The sequence below is a fragment of the Pan paniscus genome, chromosome 7 (genome assembly GCF_029289425.2).
Source record: "Pan paniscus chromosome 7, NHGRI_mPanPan1-v2.0_pri, whole genome shotgun sequence".
Classification (NCBI taxonomy): domain Eukaryota; kingdom Metazoa; phylum Chordata; class Mammalia; order Primates; family Hominidae; genus Pan; species Pan paniscus.
In genome coordinates, this window is record NC_073256.2 from 56,823,106 (window position 1) to 56,839,716 (window position 16,611).

At 41.2% G+C, this 16,611-nt stretch overlaps 3 protein-coding genes across 17 annotated transcripts in view; 1 reads left to right on the forward strand and 2 right to left on the reverse strand.

Moving 5' to 3' along the window:
- DDHD2 (DDHD domain containing 2) overlaps window positions 1-3,132 on the forward strand; it is a 31,079-nt gene extending 27,947 nt beyond the window's left edge. For 2 of the 4 annotated variants that reach the window (XM_034965956.3, XM_055116464.2), the window contains 2 exons: window positions 404-511; window positions 928-3,132. In XM_034965956.3, coding sequence (XP_034821847.3) covers window positions 404-485 — 82 coding nt within the window. In that variant the 3' untranslated portion in view covers window positions 486-511; window positions 928-3,132. The remainder of the gene's footprint in view (window positions 1-403; window positions 512-927) is intronic. The other 2 variants (XM_034965955.3, XM_034965957.3) reach the window with 1 other exon arrangement.
- A 362-nt stretch (window positions 3,133-3,494) lies between these two features.
- On the reverse strand, window positions 3,495-9,651 carry PLPP5 (phospholipid phosphatase 5). Of its 5 annotated transcripts, none has more exons than XM_003830727.6 (7): window positions 9,524-9,651; window positions 9,280-9,388; window positions 8,740-8,830; window positions 8,266-8,329; window positions 7,632-7,756; window positions 6,503-6,673; window positions 3,495-4,969 (listed from the first exon to the last, which is right to left on the reverse strand). In XM_003830727.6, exons 1-7 carry the CDS (start codon window positions 9,595-9,597, stop codon window positions 4,809-4,811), a joined length of 795 nt encoding a protein of 264 aa, XP_003830775.3. In that variant the 5' UTR covers window positions 9,598-9,651; the 3' UTR covers window positions 3,495-4,808. The 5 variants fall into 5 exon arrangements, with proteins under 5 accessions (XP_003830775.3, XP_008954398.3, XP_054972440.2 ...); XM_008956150.4 differs by having other exon boundaries at window positions 3,495-5,314; XM_055116465.2 differs by having other exon boundaries at window positions 3,495-5,620.
- Window positions 9,652-10,084: 433 nt separating this feature from the next.
- NSD3 (nuclear receptor binding SET domain protein 3) overlaps window positions 10,085-16,611 on the reverse strand; it is a 113,374-nt gene continuing 106,847 nt past the window's right edge. For all 8 annotated transcript variants that reach the window (XM_003830724.5, XM_008956146.5, XM_008956145.5 and 5 more), the window contains one exon: window positions 10,085-16,270. In XM_003830724.5, coding sequence (XP_003830772.4) covers window positions 16,029-16,270 — 242 coding nt within the window. In that variant the 3' untranslated portion in view covers window positions 10,085-16,028. The remainder of the gene's footprint in view (window positions 16,271-16,611) is intronic.

Sequence of the window (16,611 nt, forward strand, 5' to 3'; positions counted from 1 at the left end):
GCCTCCCAAAGTGCTGGGATTACAGGCGTGAGCCACCGTGCCCAGCCCTAGTTTTTGTATTTTTAGTGGAGATGGGGTTTCACCATGTTGGCCAGGCTGGCTCAAATTCCAGACCTGTAGTGACTTGTCCACCTCAGCCTCCCAGAGTGTTAGGATTACAGGCATGAGCCACCGCACCTGGCCTCTCTTCCTAGCTTTTTTATATTACCAGACTTAATGCCAGAGTTCTTTGCCAGGTCACCTTCCAAGCCACTGCCAATTACATTACTTCTGAATCTCATTTCTTTGCAGAAGTAAAAAATAAACTTGCAAGATGGTTGTATGGATTAAATGAGATAATATATGTAAAACATTTGGCACAAATGTTAGTTCCTTTTCTCAACATAATTTTTTCTCTTTATAGGGAGTCTGAAGATACAGTATTGCTGGTCCTCAAAGAGATCTACCAAACCCAGGGTATCTTCCTTGATCAGCCTTTACAGTAAAAATGACCCATCTATGGCTGCTTAATGTAAGTTTTAAAATGTCATATATATAGTGTAATTCTTACATATTAACATGTTATAATGAACTATGGAGCCTCAAGCTCTTTTTAAATATACTAGCTGTTGCCTGTCACCAAGATCTAGGCTGCTATTCATTTTTAGAGGGACTGGTAGAAATTCATGGGGAAAAAAACACAGTAGCCCATTTAGAGGAAGATTAGTGTATGTCTGTTTTGCTAGAGATTTTGTCCAATGACACCTGTCATTTTTTAGGATCTAAACTCAGAGTTTTAATGGTTCTGTTATCTAAGAGTTACTGTGGCAACAGTTATGATTTTAATTACCAACCACCCATCCTGAGATTTAAATTACTCAGCCTTTTAGATGTGAAATTACAAAGTCTGTGTATTCGACTCTGGCATTCTCTGTGGTTGCCTTCCAGTTGTGACTGCAGCTCTTCTCCCACTTTCCTCCCTAGACGGACATTGAGGGATCCTTCCCCAGAAAATCCACCTGTTTGTTGCTGCAATTTTCCTCTCCTCAGCTGCGTCATTTCCTGCATGTTGCCTGCCACTTACTCACCACTGGGGTCTTTGGAAGATAATCTTCCTCTTTGGAAATGAATGGAAAAGCAAAAGGCCCTATTACTTTTAACCACTGGCTTCATATAAACACTTGCCATTTTTTCTGCATAGCTGGGGGTGGTTTGTATCTTTAATTCTTTGATGATAGTTTATAGTTGCCACACTTTATTGATTAGTACTTGACAGGGTGTAAAGCCTATTTTGGGTTTGATTTGTTTTGGGTGGGGTAGACATGTTTTTAAGGAACTTATTGCTTATCTTTAGAAAATGTTCTAGTTTGGAAACAGATTCTTGAGATTCAGAAGGCATTTTGGAGTACACTTATCTCTTGTTTGTGTTGAACTGAAGGCTAAGTCTCAGTGGACATGGAAAAGACTTTTGGGTGATTTATTTTTGAACCTGCATTTCTTTCTTATGTGTAGTGTATGAAGAAAGACTAGAATGTAGTTTTAAAAAAGTGTTGTTTACTCTCTTAGAACTGACAGACTTATTGCCAGAAATCACTGATGTTCATTGTTTTTGCAACTGTTTGAGCTGCTGTAAGAGTCTAAAGTTGACAAGTTAGTTTATGTTAGGTGCATCTTTATAAAGCAAAGATGTTGTATATCCTAGGCCTCCCTTTTATATTTGATAGAAGTTATTTGCTAATAGCTTCTATTCTTACGTTGAAAATAGTTGTAAAAGCTGATGAACCTGAAATTGTGTAGCCTCTACAGGCTGCTGAGGTTCTAAATAAAACCTTTTAGTGGTGCCTTTATGGTGAAACAGAATTTGTCACCTGCCATTTCTACTTGGGCTAAGGTAGTATTGTGTATCCTCTTTCCTTCTTAGGTATCCATAATCCACAAAGCATATTTAAAAGGCTCTTGGCATGGGCAGCATTGGTTGAGCAGGTAGGTTTGGCTAGGGGGAAATGTTTAACTTGTTCTGAAAGAAAAACTTATGTCTGTAGGGTCCAAGAAACAGCTATTCCAGAGTCAGTGTCAGCTGAGTCTGGAACATATGAAGTGAGGTTTACTTCTAAGAACACAAGTGACTGCACACTAATTTTGTCAAGGCATCTTTTCACTACTTTGCTGTAGATTTTTCTTCTTCATTGGTCAGTTTGTCATTGTCTTTGTAGTTCTCTTTATGATAATCCTTTATACTTGCTCTCAGATTCCACAGGCCTCTGTTTATAGAGTGGTAAAGGCAGGCGAGCTGTGGTTTATTGTTTATAAATTTTTTTATAAATGTTATGGTATTCAAAGCCACTGACATTTAATATTTACTGAAGCCATTCCTTAGACAGCAGTGGTCTTTATCCCTTTCTGGAAAGAAAAGGAAAATGAAGGGTAATTACTGTCACCATGGAGATTGTAGAGGTAAGGTTGGGGTATAGGTCAGGCCTGGCCTTTCTTTGTCATCTGCTTATAGTCTAGTGCTAAGTATGCCACTAAGTTTCAGATATATGGAATACTTTATTTTTTTAAAGGTATATAAACTCTGAGTTATTGAGAATTAAGTATTCACTGTATATTAAGGGGAAGCTTTTGCCAAGTTGTGGTCTTCAAATTTATGTTTACTCTTCCTATTGGCAGAATAGGTGCTATTTAAGAGTAAACCAAAGGATAAGCAGAGGGAGTCCCTATAACCAAAGATGGACAGCATAGCCCTGGATAGCCAGATAAACCACTCTTTGTATTAAGAAATGTTTCTTTCCTAGTGGTGAGGGGTGGGTAACTGTGAAAGAGCTTTATATCTTGTCTATTCATGGTATTATAGCTGTATATTCCCAGGATAATAAGCTTGATTGAAATCCTGTATTTAGTCATATATTATTTGCGCTGCTTCATTTGTATCATGTGCAATCTCTAGACCAAGCCTATTTTTAAACTCTGGTACAGCATCATTTTGTACATATTCCCAGCTGCAGAACTAGTATCACTTATCTCAGCAAAAGAGATTGTTTGCATGGAAAGATTAATAGCACTGATTAGATTTCTAATATTTTGCATTTTTGAAATGTTTGTTTTCTACGTGATTATATTTAAAACTTTAGTAAATACTAAAATGAAACCATATTGACTAGTGGCCTACTTTTACCTGGACTCACCCGTCTCAAAGTCAAGAAAATCAATACAGTCACGATTTTCTCTGTCTTTATGTATTACTAAAACAAAAAAATAGGTTTTGGGCAAAGAACTAATATGTAAGTTCTTTCCTGTTGACTGGTATTTTAATTGTCATAGGCAGAATTTAAGTTCAGAATTTAAAGCATGGCAATTAGAAGAGACTTTCCTTTGGTATTTATAAATATTAGCCAGTACTATAGATAACAGCAGTTGAATCACTTAGGGCGGATGGGGAATTCAATGTTTTGCTTTACTAAAGTTCCAGCCCCTTAATGTACTTTAAATATTTAAAAAAGCACACACATTTACCATTTTATTTGAATATCAGGTTTACTGAAGGAAAAAGATACATTGAAAATATAGGAAGATACACATAAAAGACGTCATATTTAAAGTATAATCACAATAAAGAGAAAGGGAGCTGTAGGTCCTATGGCATCCATTCTGATGACATCCCATAATTGTTCCTTATATTCCATTGTGAAGAAGGGGCAGAAAAAGATTCATCTTTCCTTCAGATGACGATACCTGTCATTTTTCTTTTCTGCCTTAGTCACTTGGCAGTGTTGGTGCATTTGAGCAGATCTTCAGTCATGAATGGAAGGAAAGAAGCTCACAAGCACAGTTATGGTCAAATGAGGTAGAAACAGTCATCTGTTAGTAGTGCTGAAACCACACTCCTGACCATTTTCTTCTTTATTATTGTTTTCACTTAGTAATTCAACAAATTGTTTATGCCCACGGTGTTCAAAATGCACAGCAGTACCAGATGGCTGGACTCAGATAAGATGCACACAAAAGTGATAAATTACCCTAGATTCGACATTTTCCTATTTAAGACTTGATGGAATTGTCATCAGAGAAGGTAAACAGAATCAAAGTAATTTAGTTGGCCATGCCCTAGATTTTAAGATTTTGAGCTATATGAAATGGAAATGAAGGTTTGATAATGAACTCTAGCTTCTGAGACAAGGTGGGGCTATGTAAAGGCTTCTTTGTGACAAGATCCTTCTAAGAATGGCATTTAAATTAAATGTAAAAACACTGTAGATCTTCAGATATTAATCTGATAGACCAGATTCATAAGGTGTTGGACACCTTTGAAAGATCCTTTTACTAGAACATGTGGCATACAGTAGTGGAAAAGAACCGTAACTCCTCAAGATAGATGAGCAGGGGCAAAAGTGTGTAATCATTTGGAGGCAGAATACAGTGTGGCTTATGTCCTCACTTGCACCTTGGAAGGGGAAAAAAAAGGCCAGAATTTCTTGTCTTGTGCATGGTCCGGTTAGGAGGGCTAGTTCACCTGTTCTCTATTGAGATAGATTCAATTTTTTTTTTTTTTTGAGACGGGGTCTCACTCTGTTGCCTAGGCTTGGAGTGCAGTGGTGCGATCTCGGCTCACTGGAACCTCCAGCTCCCAGGTTCAAGCAATTCTCCTACCTCAGCCTCCCAGGTAGCTGGGATTACGGCACACAACTCCTGGCTAATTTTTGTATTTTTAGTAGAGACAGGGTTCACCATGTTGGCCAGGCTGGTCCTGACCTCAGGTGATCCACCCTCCTCGGCCTCCCAAAGTGTTGGGATTACAGGCATGAGCCACCATGCCCAGCCAGATTCAATTTTTAAATATCAAAACAATAAGAATCCCCAGGCTTCTGTGCAGTGGAAAGTACAAGTTTGTCTTGAAATGGTTTATGGCATTCTGCATCAGTCAGAGGAGGATAATACTGCCGATAGCAGACATAGGCAAATGTCATTCCAATCATGGATCCAACTAGTACATCTGAAGAGAGTGGAAACAAGGTCTTCTCTTAATATTAGGCTCCTAAATCCTATTACATACACATAGCATAGAGGACCTGGCCCTCCAGGATACTCTACTGTGGGGCTAAAATAACCTCAATTCCAGACTTATGGTTTCTAAATAAAATCTTTTTATTCTCAATTTTATCATAGTTACAGTATTATCATTGTCAGGTTGCTTTCTGAACACCAAATCAAAACACATCTTAAGTAAGTATAATAAGCTTTGTTCAGAGTGTACTAAATTAGAATTTTTCTAACTCAGAAGAGTAACAAAGGTCCACTTATTGCTATTCATCTGCCCATTTTCACCATTTAAAGGGTCCTAGAGGAAGGAGTAAAGTATTTTAAGAGTTGCTTCTCGCCGGGCACGGTGACTCACGCCTGTAATCCCAGCACTTTGGGAGGACCAGGCAGATGGATCCCGAGGTCAGGAGATTGAGACCAGCCTGACCAACAAGTGAAACCCTGTCTCTACTAAAAATACAAAAATTAGCCGGGCGTGGTGGCGTGTGCCTGTAATCCCAGATACTCAGGAGGCTGAGGCAGGAGACTTGCTTGAACCCAGGAGGTGGAGGTTGCAGTGAGCCGAGATGGTGCCACTGCACTCTAGCCTGGGCGCAGAGCTAGACTGTCTCAAAAAAAAAAAAAAAAAAAAGAGTTGCTTCTCTTTGCAAAAAACTATTTAAAAATTTAAAATAGGGTTCCTGAGGACCTGTGGGCAATACTTCCAGCATTTTTTTTGGAATTGTGTCAGGTTCAAGCCATTCTCCTGCCTCAGCCTCCCAAGTAGCTGGGATTAAAGGCGTGTGCCACCATGCCCAGCTGATTTTGTATTTTTAGTAGAGATAGCGTTTCACTGTTGGTCAGGCTGGTCTTCAACTCCTGACCTCAGGTGATCCACGTACCTCACCTTCCCAAAGTGCTGGGATTACAGGCATGAGCCACTGCACCTGGCCTCAATTTTTGTATTTTTAGTAGAGACGGGGTTTCAATATGTTGGCCAGGCTGGTCTCGAATTCCTGACTACAGGTGATCCGCCTGCCTCAGCCTCCCAAAGTGCTGAGGTGTGAGCCACTGCGCCAAGCCAGGTGTTCTGTAATTTGGATATTTTACTTACTATAGCATTCAGCTTAAATTTGTTTGGTTTAATTATAATTTTATGTTTTCTTGAATTTTACTTATGTTTTTGAACAAAAGTCCTATGACAATGAACCTGATTTTTAAGAGAGTAAATTGAACTTTGAGGTTTTAAATTTCCTGTAGATGCAGTTTAACTTGAACTTACAATGCTTCAAATAATGGAAAAATTAGGATGTTTATCTTTGGTAAACTCTTTTTGTCTTATCTTTCCTATAATTTTAAATGTATATTCTTAGTACAGAACCCAGACCATCCATACTCATTAATTTGTTCATTCAGCAGATATTTAGTAAGCATCTCCTCTGTGCTAGGTGCTAGGAATAAAATGAGTGAAATATGCAAGCTTCCATGGCCTGAGTACTTTGCTTACCTTGCCAGTGATGCTTGTAGTCACATGTGCGGGACAGTGCAATCACAGCTGCAAAAAGTAGAGGTGACAGAAAGGCACAGAACCTCCAAGATTTCCCACGGCCTTGTGGTGTGAAGCAGTGTAACTTCCCTGCCAGGTAGAAGGACGCAAAGGCCAGACCAGCAAATGCAACTGGAACAAGAAAAACTTTTAAGTGGTTTGTCTTTTAAAGGAAGCTACCTCATTCATCCCCACATAGGAGGCTAGGAAGCATGAGTATGTTTTTATTTATTTATTTTTTGAGACAGAGTCTTGCTCTGTCGCCCAGGCTGGAGTGCAGTGGCACCATCTCGGCTCACTGCAACCTCCACCACCCGGGTTCAAGCGATTCTCCTGCCTTAGCCTCCCGAGTAGCTGGGACTCCATGTGTGTGCCACCATGCCCAGCTAATTTTTTTTATTTTTAGTAGAGTTGGGATTTCACCATGTTGGCTAGCCTGGTCTTGAACTCCTGGCCTCAAGTGACCTGCGTGCCTTGGCCTCCCAATTGCTGGGATTACAGGTATGAGCCACCACACCCGGCCATGAGGGTGTTTTAATCCTTTTTTGTGTATACTTATAGTGTAAGTCATTGTGAAGGAAAGGGAAACAAAAAGAAAAATGAAGGACTTAGTGCCCCAAAGTTAATGTTTTATCTGAGTATAGTTTTCGGTATACTAGCTATATGTATTAACTTGTTGATGCTTTAGTTTCCTCATCTATAAATGGGACTCATAAATACAATAGTCCCCACCTCATTGGATTATTGTGAGCTATAATTAGGTAAGAAATGAAAATGCTTCAAAGTACCTGACACATAGAAACTCTTCGTTAAAGGTATTTTTACTGCTAGTACAAGATTGCAGGATCTAGGCAAATAATATAACAATTAAATGTGTAAATCTCATGAAGGTAAACTACCTTTCTGTTCTGTAATATTTACCCAAATAGTCAAGGCTCAGACTTGTTAAACTGTGGAGTTACTAAAGAAGGGGGGATTTTCCAAATTGTAGAAACAAGAGTAGTCAGATTTTCCCATCCCTACTAGCTTTCTAGGTTAAATTCAATGATGTGAAAACAAGCATAGGGTAGAGTCCATATGATATTCATACAGGAAGAATGTCCACTGGGGAAGCTCTTTCGGCCCTCATTCACCACGTCCTTATCCCCTGTACACATCAAGTCAGAATGGGCTAGCCCATCAGGGAAGCAGCGGTAGAAGAAATCTGGGCGTGGCCTGGAAGAAAGCAGCATGGTTGGAACGTAAGTCATTAACTCCAGAAATTATTTTTCAGTTGTAGCAGACATTAATAATCCTGTTAACTATTGGTCAAATAGTGCCCCAGGCAAAATAAGGTAACTGGATTAGTATAGTCACCACACTAAGAGAAAAGCCTTACTTTCAAGGTCAGCATTTAAATTAGGGGAAAAACGCCCACTCCAGCACATGATTACTTTTTAGGGCAAACAGCAAATGACACTGCAGCTTCAGGAGGTGCTCAAGAGGACACTGACCGACTGCTGTGGCCGTTGGTGGGAAATGCTGTTCAGGCAGAAAAGAGCCCAGGTGTCACCTGGAGGACTGAGGTATGGGGAAGGGAGTAAGCGTTGAATGACAAAAGAAAAATCAGAGTGAAGATAAAGGAGAAAAGAATGAGAAAGACGTGTGGTGGACACCATTAACCTCTCTGTTCTGGTGGGTAAGGGCTGAGGCAGATGCTGGGGTGGTTAGCTGTTGTCACTTACCTCCCTACGATCAGTTTTATTGTGTTGGTAAAGACGCCATTCAGAGCCAGGGCAAGGCTGGCAGCTGCAAAGCAAAGCCATTAGTTAAAAGGATCTGTCTAGGAGGAAAGGTATGGTCATGGCCTCGTTATGAGAGCAGCCGTGCTGTTTCTGAGATGGATAGAATCCAACCAGGCCTGGGCACAAAAATAATTAGGGTCCTCAGTGATCACTCTTTTGTAGCCGAGAACTTTTGTACTAGGCCAAAGACATTTCTGAGGTACAAATAACCCAGTGCATTTAGGCACAGGGCTGCCTGCGGTGTAGCCTGCGTAACCAAGTCCCTGCAGTGCTATTTTCCTCTCCCGCGGGGATAGAGTTCCTTTAGGAATGCAGAACTCAGTGGCCTCCACACAGGCTCACCGTGGCTGAATCCCACAACGACCTCCTAGGTTCCCAGCACGAAGAAACCGGCCAGAAAGGGCTAGCGCTCACCCAGGCAGGCTTGTCTGCTGTCTCTTGTGTCTGCCTTCTTGAGAAATTTGGCCAGGAAGATCAGAGACAGTGGAGAGAGAAATGCAATAACCTGAATCAGAATGTCAGAGGTTAAAAACAATAATAATAATAATAATAAAAAAAAGCCACACTCGTGCTCCTACAGGAAAGAGGGATGTGACACAGCAGGACTCACTGGCGCTAACATAAGGTCTCTGAGTGCGCGTAACCGGGCGCCAGGCAGCGCCACCAGTGAACAGCAGCGCCCGTGCGGCTCGGGCCCCGGTACCTCAGGCTGAGGCACAGAGCGCCCGGGAAAACGTTGTCTCAGCCCAAAGAGGCTCGGACACCCTCCTCTCTCAATCAATCAATCAATCAATCAGGATCTTAAACACTCGAGCCCTAGGAGGCGGAACCCAGCGCACAGCAGCGGAGTGGGCAGTGGGTCCCTACAAAGGCTGTCTCGGGGTGGAAAACGCACAGGTGCCCGCGGGAAGCCCGGTCATGGGGAGGGAGGAGAGACGATCTTTCTCCACGCACAAACATCGGCTTGGTGGGGAAATACTCCGCCTCCACGTAGGGGTTCCGGTAGAGCCACATCTCCTCCGGCTGGATGAGTCTCTGGAACGGGGGGAGCAGCTCCGTCACCCTAGAGGGGAACAAAGAAGCGCAGAGCAGGTCGCCTGGCTTCCTCCCCGCTTCCCCACTGCCCGACCCGCCGCCCCGTGCCGCCCGCCTGCCTGGGAAGCGGGGCCGCCCGGGCCCGGCCGTGGATCTTTCTTACAGGAAGGCCGCGAACAGCGCGAGCCGCACGCCCACTTCGGCCCCAAAGGCCACCGCCGCCGCCGCCTTCCCCATCCGGCCGCGAGCCCCGAGCGACGCTGCGCTGACGTGGCCACCTCCGTGGGGAGGGCCGGGCCGGGAACTGGGCACCGCCCCCTCTCCCAGTTGCCCGCGCTCCGGCGGCTCCCCAGGAAGACGGCCGAGGGCATCGTCTGGCAAAGGGTACGCAAAGCCAGCGGAGCTGCCCTCTGGTGCGTTCAGCAGGGAGCCAGCGCCCCAGTTCCAGCCGAGTAGGTCGGCGTACGGTCCATCAGCAGCTCGTCTCCACGGCCCAACCACACCACCGCGGGGAGCAGCCTTCTCCCGGGACCTCGCCTCTAAATGGAAAACCAAACAGCCCGCTCTCAGATCCTCGTTCCTTAGCAACACAGCCGCATTCTGCAGGAAGCCACACTACCTGAGGTTGGCTGGATTGTGTCATTTAGTCCTCCCACCCAGGATGGCCTCCTGCCCAGAGTGTTTGTTGTAGCAAAAAATTATTGGCAAAGAACAAGCCCACATATTTAATTTGGAACATACAGGACAATTTATTGAAGTCAATCTCAAGCAAAATCTGAAATCAGTGGAATGTCATTAAAAACCTTTCCAAATTAATCCTCACGGAAGCAAAAAACACATTGGAATTCCAAAGTATTTGTAAAATAAAAAAGGCAACATCTCAGTAAATATAATGTACAAAAATTATATGTTCCTACCAGCACACACATCAGTAAAGAAGCTTAAATATTACAGGCAACCCTAAATACACTATAACTAGTCAACAATAAGCTATCTATATACAGGTTAACCAAGCTTTACACGTTTCACACTATGCAATAAAACATAGGCCAATCAACAAAATCCTCAAAATATTATATATCTTGAAGTCTATGTGGCAACATCAAGTCATTATACAGTAATGCCCTAGTGGAACACCCCCAGGGAAAATTAACACTAATCCCTTAGTGTCAAGAGCTTCTAGCCAAGTCACAGAAACTCAAAAGAGATTGACTTTAGTGAATATTGATGCTTTGTTATTAAAGACTCAAGTCTCAAGTGATTTAGGCAAAGTAACGGTTCACAGGATCTACAAAGTTTATTACAGATAAAGTACAGAAATAACCAATCTACAAAGATCATTATCATAAAGAACACGAGAAAATGAAAACGGAGTCTGTAGGTATCTGTGTTTGTTGTGCAATATCACTCAAATGGGTACAAATGAGTTTCTCATATCAATTCCAAATATACACATACCCTTGTATATAAAAAATGATATTAGCCAGTTGTAATACTCATTTAGCATCTTGGTTATTAGTGGCAATATAATTTTCTTAACATAGGGCATGTAACAGGACAAATGAGATAAAATAATGACAACCAAGTAAGTTTTATCCAGTCCATTTCTAAACTGACAAGAATACCTTATTCAATACCTTATATAGGTCATCTGACAGATACTTGAGGGCTGTTTGCACACATCAAGTGTGTTGGCAGGCAGGGAGGGGAGCAGTAAAAGCTGAGGGTGCTTTCTCACTAACTAGCAGATGCAGTAATGCCACATAAGAAAACTAAGGACTGAATAAATGACTTTGGCATCTATTCTATTTTCCCTTTTTACTTACATGTAAATTACTTTTACAGCCTACTGAAGGACAGGCAATTCTCATCCCCCTCCCGCTTCATACATACGTGCCACAAGCACCCAAACTTGTCACTTATGCAATGGACTGACCAAAACAAAACAAAAAACAGAAATGTTTTTTGAAAGACACGGATTACCCACATTTTGGGAGTGTAACGTAAGTGCAATTTTTTGTTTTGTTTTTTCCCTACATAGACATAGTAAAAGGAAAGAAGATGTGCTTGGGGAGAGGGTTGACAAAATGACAAAATAAAGAATGTACATAAAAAGTATTTGTAAAAATGCTGGTATCTCATGCAGGAGTCTCTTCCTCAAATGTGTTCAATCAATCTGAGCTATCTACTGTGAACACTCTCCCATTTGCAGAACTTCACCTTTAATCCACGCTAAAGAGGATAAGAGACTAGGCTATTTATTTTCAAAACAGTTTACAAAACAATGCTTTCTACTTCATAAATGTAAAAAGAAACTAAAATAAGGAGAATCTGAAGAGTTTCAAGTACTTAAAAAACCTGAATTCAATGAGGCAGAGGTCTCAATGTTAAAGTGACTATTTCGTACCTGTGGTAAACATTATCCCCCCCCTTACCCTTTACCAGGAGAAAGGGGGTTCCCTTTCTCCTGGTACCCCACCCCAGGTAAAAGTTGGTGAGATTTCAGTATATACACATTTCCAACTTTTCAGTATTTGTTAATTCATTGCAAAGCTGTCTAATTATAGTATTCCCTAGTCCATCTGAAAATGGAAGCAAGTTCTACTTTTTGTTTTACAAATAACCAGAGACCAATTCTAGGTGGCCCTAGGCCAAAGGAAAGTGTTTCCATTCATCAATTCATGTCTGCACCAACTTGGACAACTGGGGGTGGCTGGATGCATCAGCCTTGTGAAAAGTAACTTTAGTCTACGCTGCCCAGAAATAAAGCAATTTCCAATGTCCTTTTTCTCATGTGGAAGTATAGAATGTCAGCTTCCCAGCCGTGAGGGCTCCATAGCCACTGTTTTCTTAACTTGTTAAGAGGACACGGCATGTGGCAGCCAACACCTTGACTTCAAGGTGAATGCTAAAGGAAGAGCTTTGTATTTAAAATGAAATGAAAGACAAGCAACAAGTCCTGGGCAGTCCAGAGATTGTATTCTCTACAGATGGCCTGTTTGCAAACTGTAGGTCTGGGTTTGACCTATTGGAATACACCATGCAAGAAACTACTAAAAAAGGAAATTCCACTTCATGAACCAGGAAAGTTGTCCAACAGCCTGTCCCATCTGAGGGTCCTTTACATGATTAGATACTCAATATCTCAGTTCTACAACGTTATTTACAGACATGTTTTCAAATATTTTGTGTAAATGGCAGAAGGGAGCTGGGAGCAGTCCCCCTGCCTCCATTACTTTTTTAGCTTTCACATATGTTCTTGACTTGTACAGAAAATTCCAAATTTTAAATGATTCCCCAACTCAGCCAGTTCTATAGATGAGGCCAGATCATTTTTGAGAATTAAGATAGAGTGGGAACTTGTTAAAACAAAAATGAAAATAAAACCCACCTCACTCTTGTATCTCTCCCTGATTAGACATTAAAGAGGTGAATCACTGCCTCTGGCTGCTTCAGCCTTCCAGGAATGAAGAGCCATCCACCTTGCCCTTCTCAGCCAGCCACAGGCAGCTCTTCTGATTCTTCCCTCGCAGCAGTGGCGGTCCAGCCCCTCCCTCCCCTGCACAGTGCCTGGGAAAGTTTCCCAGGATTTCATCTTTAGCTCTTACTGATCCAGTTTCTGAAGCTTTAGGCTGATTATCAAAAATCTTATGTTCACTTCTTCCTTCAACAAATTAACATGTGGTTAAAAAAAATACCACCATTAGCCCATGCTGCTTTAAGTTATTTCATTGTTAGACAAGAATAAAAACCAGCCACTTACACTCTGACCACATATAGATTTAAAAGTTAACAAATACCAACTTCAGACTATGAGTGAGCAATGTCTTTTGGAATATTTCATTGGTGTATCACAGGCACAGTGCATGTATACTCATGCACACATAAAGGACAATTTTCTCTTTCTGCATCTATAATCTGCAACTTAAAAATAAATAAAATAGGTCAACATTGACGCTATGGAGGTGTGAGGAGAACTCCTTGGCACCAGCATGACTAAAACCGCTTTTTAGACCATTAAAGAACATTCATGGCCAAAGACTTCAGAACTATGGTTACCTTTTTTTTTTTTGAGATGGAGTCTCGCTCTGTCACCCAGGCTGGAGTGCAGTGGTGTGATCTTGGCTCACTGCAACCGCTGCCTCCTGAGAAACTGGGACTACAGGCATGTGCCACCATGCCCGGCTCCTTTTTGTATTTTTAGCAGAGACAGGGTTTCACCATGTTGGTCAGGCTGGTCTCAAACTCCTGACCTCATGATCTGCCCACCTCGGCCTCCCAAAGTGCTGGGATTACAGGTGTGAGCCACTGCACCCGGCAGCTATTTTGTTTTCTACTCTGATTTCTGAAATGGTGAAACAATCCTATTAATCATAATTTTTTTTTAATTTCAGCAGAGCTCTGTTACAGATATGAAAACAAAATGTGACACAATGAAGAAGCTGCATAAAAATACTGAAACCTAAGGTATCTGTAGTATATAGGATGTACCCTGGCTTACCATAGAAAAGTCTTTAGATAGTAAATAGCACTAAGTCTAAAAGCAAGGAGATAAGATTTCATGTTGGATACTGTTTCAACAAGAACTGTATTTGGAATATTAAAGGAAATCCTTATGTTAGTAAGTTTAAAAAACCAAACATCATATACAAAATAAAATTTTAGTATGATAAAACCTAGCTTTTCTTATTTTTTAAAAGGACATCAAACTATATAATTGCTCAAGAGCAAAGTTTAGTGTTTTGGTGAGCTGTATTTCATGTTACTTGTAGCAATTATATTTGGTGACATGGATCGCATTTTCCATTTTGCTCTTTCTTTTGGGACCATATCTAATCAACAGAAGTACTGGAAGCCCAATGAGTCACCGCAGAATTAATTGCTGGAGTCAGGCAAATGGCAGTTTAGGAGCTTCAGTAAAAGAATTGTAGTGTTTTTTACAAGAGAAAATCCAGTATAATTGCACATTTACATACAAAAAAAAGAGGCACAAAACAGATTTTCACCCTCTTTCCATAGAAGAGCTCTAAATTGATAAGCAAATGGAACACTCAGTACAGCTGAAGGAATGTGGTAGAGTATCTACCCTCCCTACCTTCATAAGGTTACTAGGTACTTGAGGGAAAATAAATGCTACCAGGTACCAGCAATTGTAAGCAGTCAAAATTCACAGAGAAAGTTAACATTCATTCAAGCTAACCCTAGACTTCTACTTAGTACAGTGTTACAACAATGTCTGACATTACTAATTATTTTCATACAAGGAATACTGGAATATACATATTCCTAAGCATTAAAAGCAAGTGAGTTTGGTGAGCAGACATCTTGGTATACTCGCATCTATAAGAGTCAAGCATCACCGTCAACCATTTTTGCTAACACTGACTTTCTTGGGAGTTTTCTCCAAGTGCTTCCTAAGATGAAGTGTGTTTGTGTGGCTCTTATGCACCCTGTAAAAGTAGAAGTTCTTCCCCTTACTCAATGGGAACAATCTGAAGTACTGGATAATAATAGAAATTCTTTACATGTAACCTGGGGATGCCCCTACTACTTTCACCCCCCAAATTAGGAACTCAACCAAAAAGATCTATTCAAATACAATTCAAACTCACTTGTGTGGTTTTACCAGGAAACATGACTGAATGGTCAGATGACAAAAGAAATGTTTGAGTAGGAGAGGAAAACAGAGACAAAAAATAAAATGCCTGTAATTCTCTCCAATTAAGACCAGGGTCTACAATAAAATTGGACAGAAAATGGTGCTTATATGATCCAAATTTTGGTTTATGCCTTCATCCCCCTTTAGCTGCCTTAATCAGTGTCAGGAAAATAGGAGTGACCATTCCAACTATGCTTCATATCCACAGAAACGCACTTCATCCAAAACCCAAACCATCCGTGTCAATGGAAAACGTTTTAAAAATCAGTGAGCACATCCATTCCTTTTTTTCCTTCCACCAAGGAAACACACCATATACCCTTCTAGGTAAAGTTACCATAGTAGAAAGCCCACCTTGTTTAAGACCACAGAGGTAAAATCCACCGAGGCATTGTTTTCAAGAGGCCAGATTTAATACTTCCATAGAGCCCTTCTCTAAGCCTATGAAAAGCATTTTGAAGGGAAAGAGAAGTGAGCCTACCTACTGCTCAGTAAAGAGGTATATAAAGCTTATCATACCCTTTCCTAGAGGGCTTTCTCAGATTCCTACTTAAAACACACACACACTTGATTAGACTATTGAACTACACTTCTTGAAATTCCTAAAAATGAAAATAAATAAAGGAATGATGGCTACTTTTGCTTTATACAACCAAGGAACACATCTTAGACTTTAAATTTATCTCATTAACAAAACTTACTTTTCTCTTTGTTCTTATTTTAACAGCAAAAACATTTCTTTTTCAAGCTGCAATGGCACTGAAGCACAATAAAAGGCAAGAAAAGACCAAGGGAATTTAACCCTCCACAAAAGAATCCCAAACCAACCAAACAAAACAAAAACCAGACACCACCAACTGCTTCTGCCTGCATGAACTGGTTTCCCATTTTTGCTTTAATAAGGCAGTTCCGATGGCAAAGGCTGTATGCACTGTAGCAGTCTCTTCTTTTTAAATGCATGATCTATTTGCTTTTTTCACTTAAATAGAAAGGAGGGGACACCACACATTTATTCTTTTACTTCTTCTCCATGATCTTGTGATTCCCATTTACATTTTATCTTGCTCCAGTATTCTGGTGACACAGGAGCCATGGGGTCATGTTCCGAGCAGCAGAGGCGGCCTTCCAGTGCAGAGGGAACCAGGGCCCCCTTTTCATGATCTTTACAAAATGAATGTGGACAGAATTCACAGAAGGAAACAGCTGCACTGCTGCACTCATCGCACTGATGCCACGGACACTCCCACTTTCCTAATTCGGGGAGATGGGGAGGAAGAAGGAGAAGTGCCCAAGTTAGTGCCTGTCTTGATTACCCATGAAAAACCCAGGTTCCTTCTTCTCTCATTGGAGATGGAATTCAACTGAATACAACTCCAAATTTCAACCAAACATAGATCTGGGTGTACAGTTTAGGATGGATGTGAGCTACTGGCCAAAACCCAACGCCACAGGTACCAACTACCCACCTATGGGAACAGTATACAAGAAACCAATCCTTGAGGAACCACAAGGTATCCCAAATGTGTAAGGGGAAAGATTTTTCCCAGCGTAATTTTTTGCTATTGTTTGTTCTATTCAACATTTCCTATCCC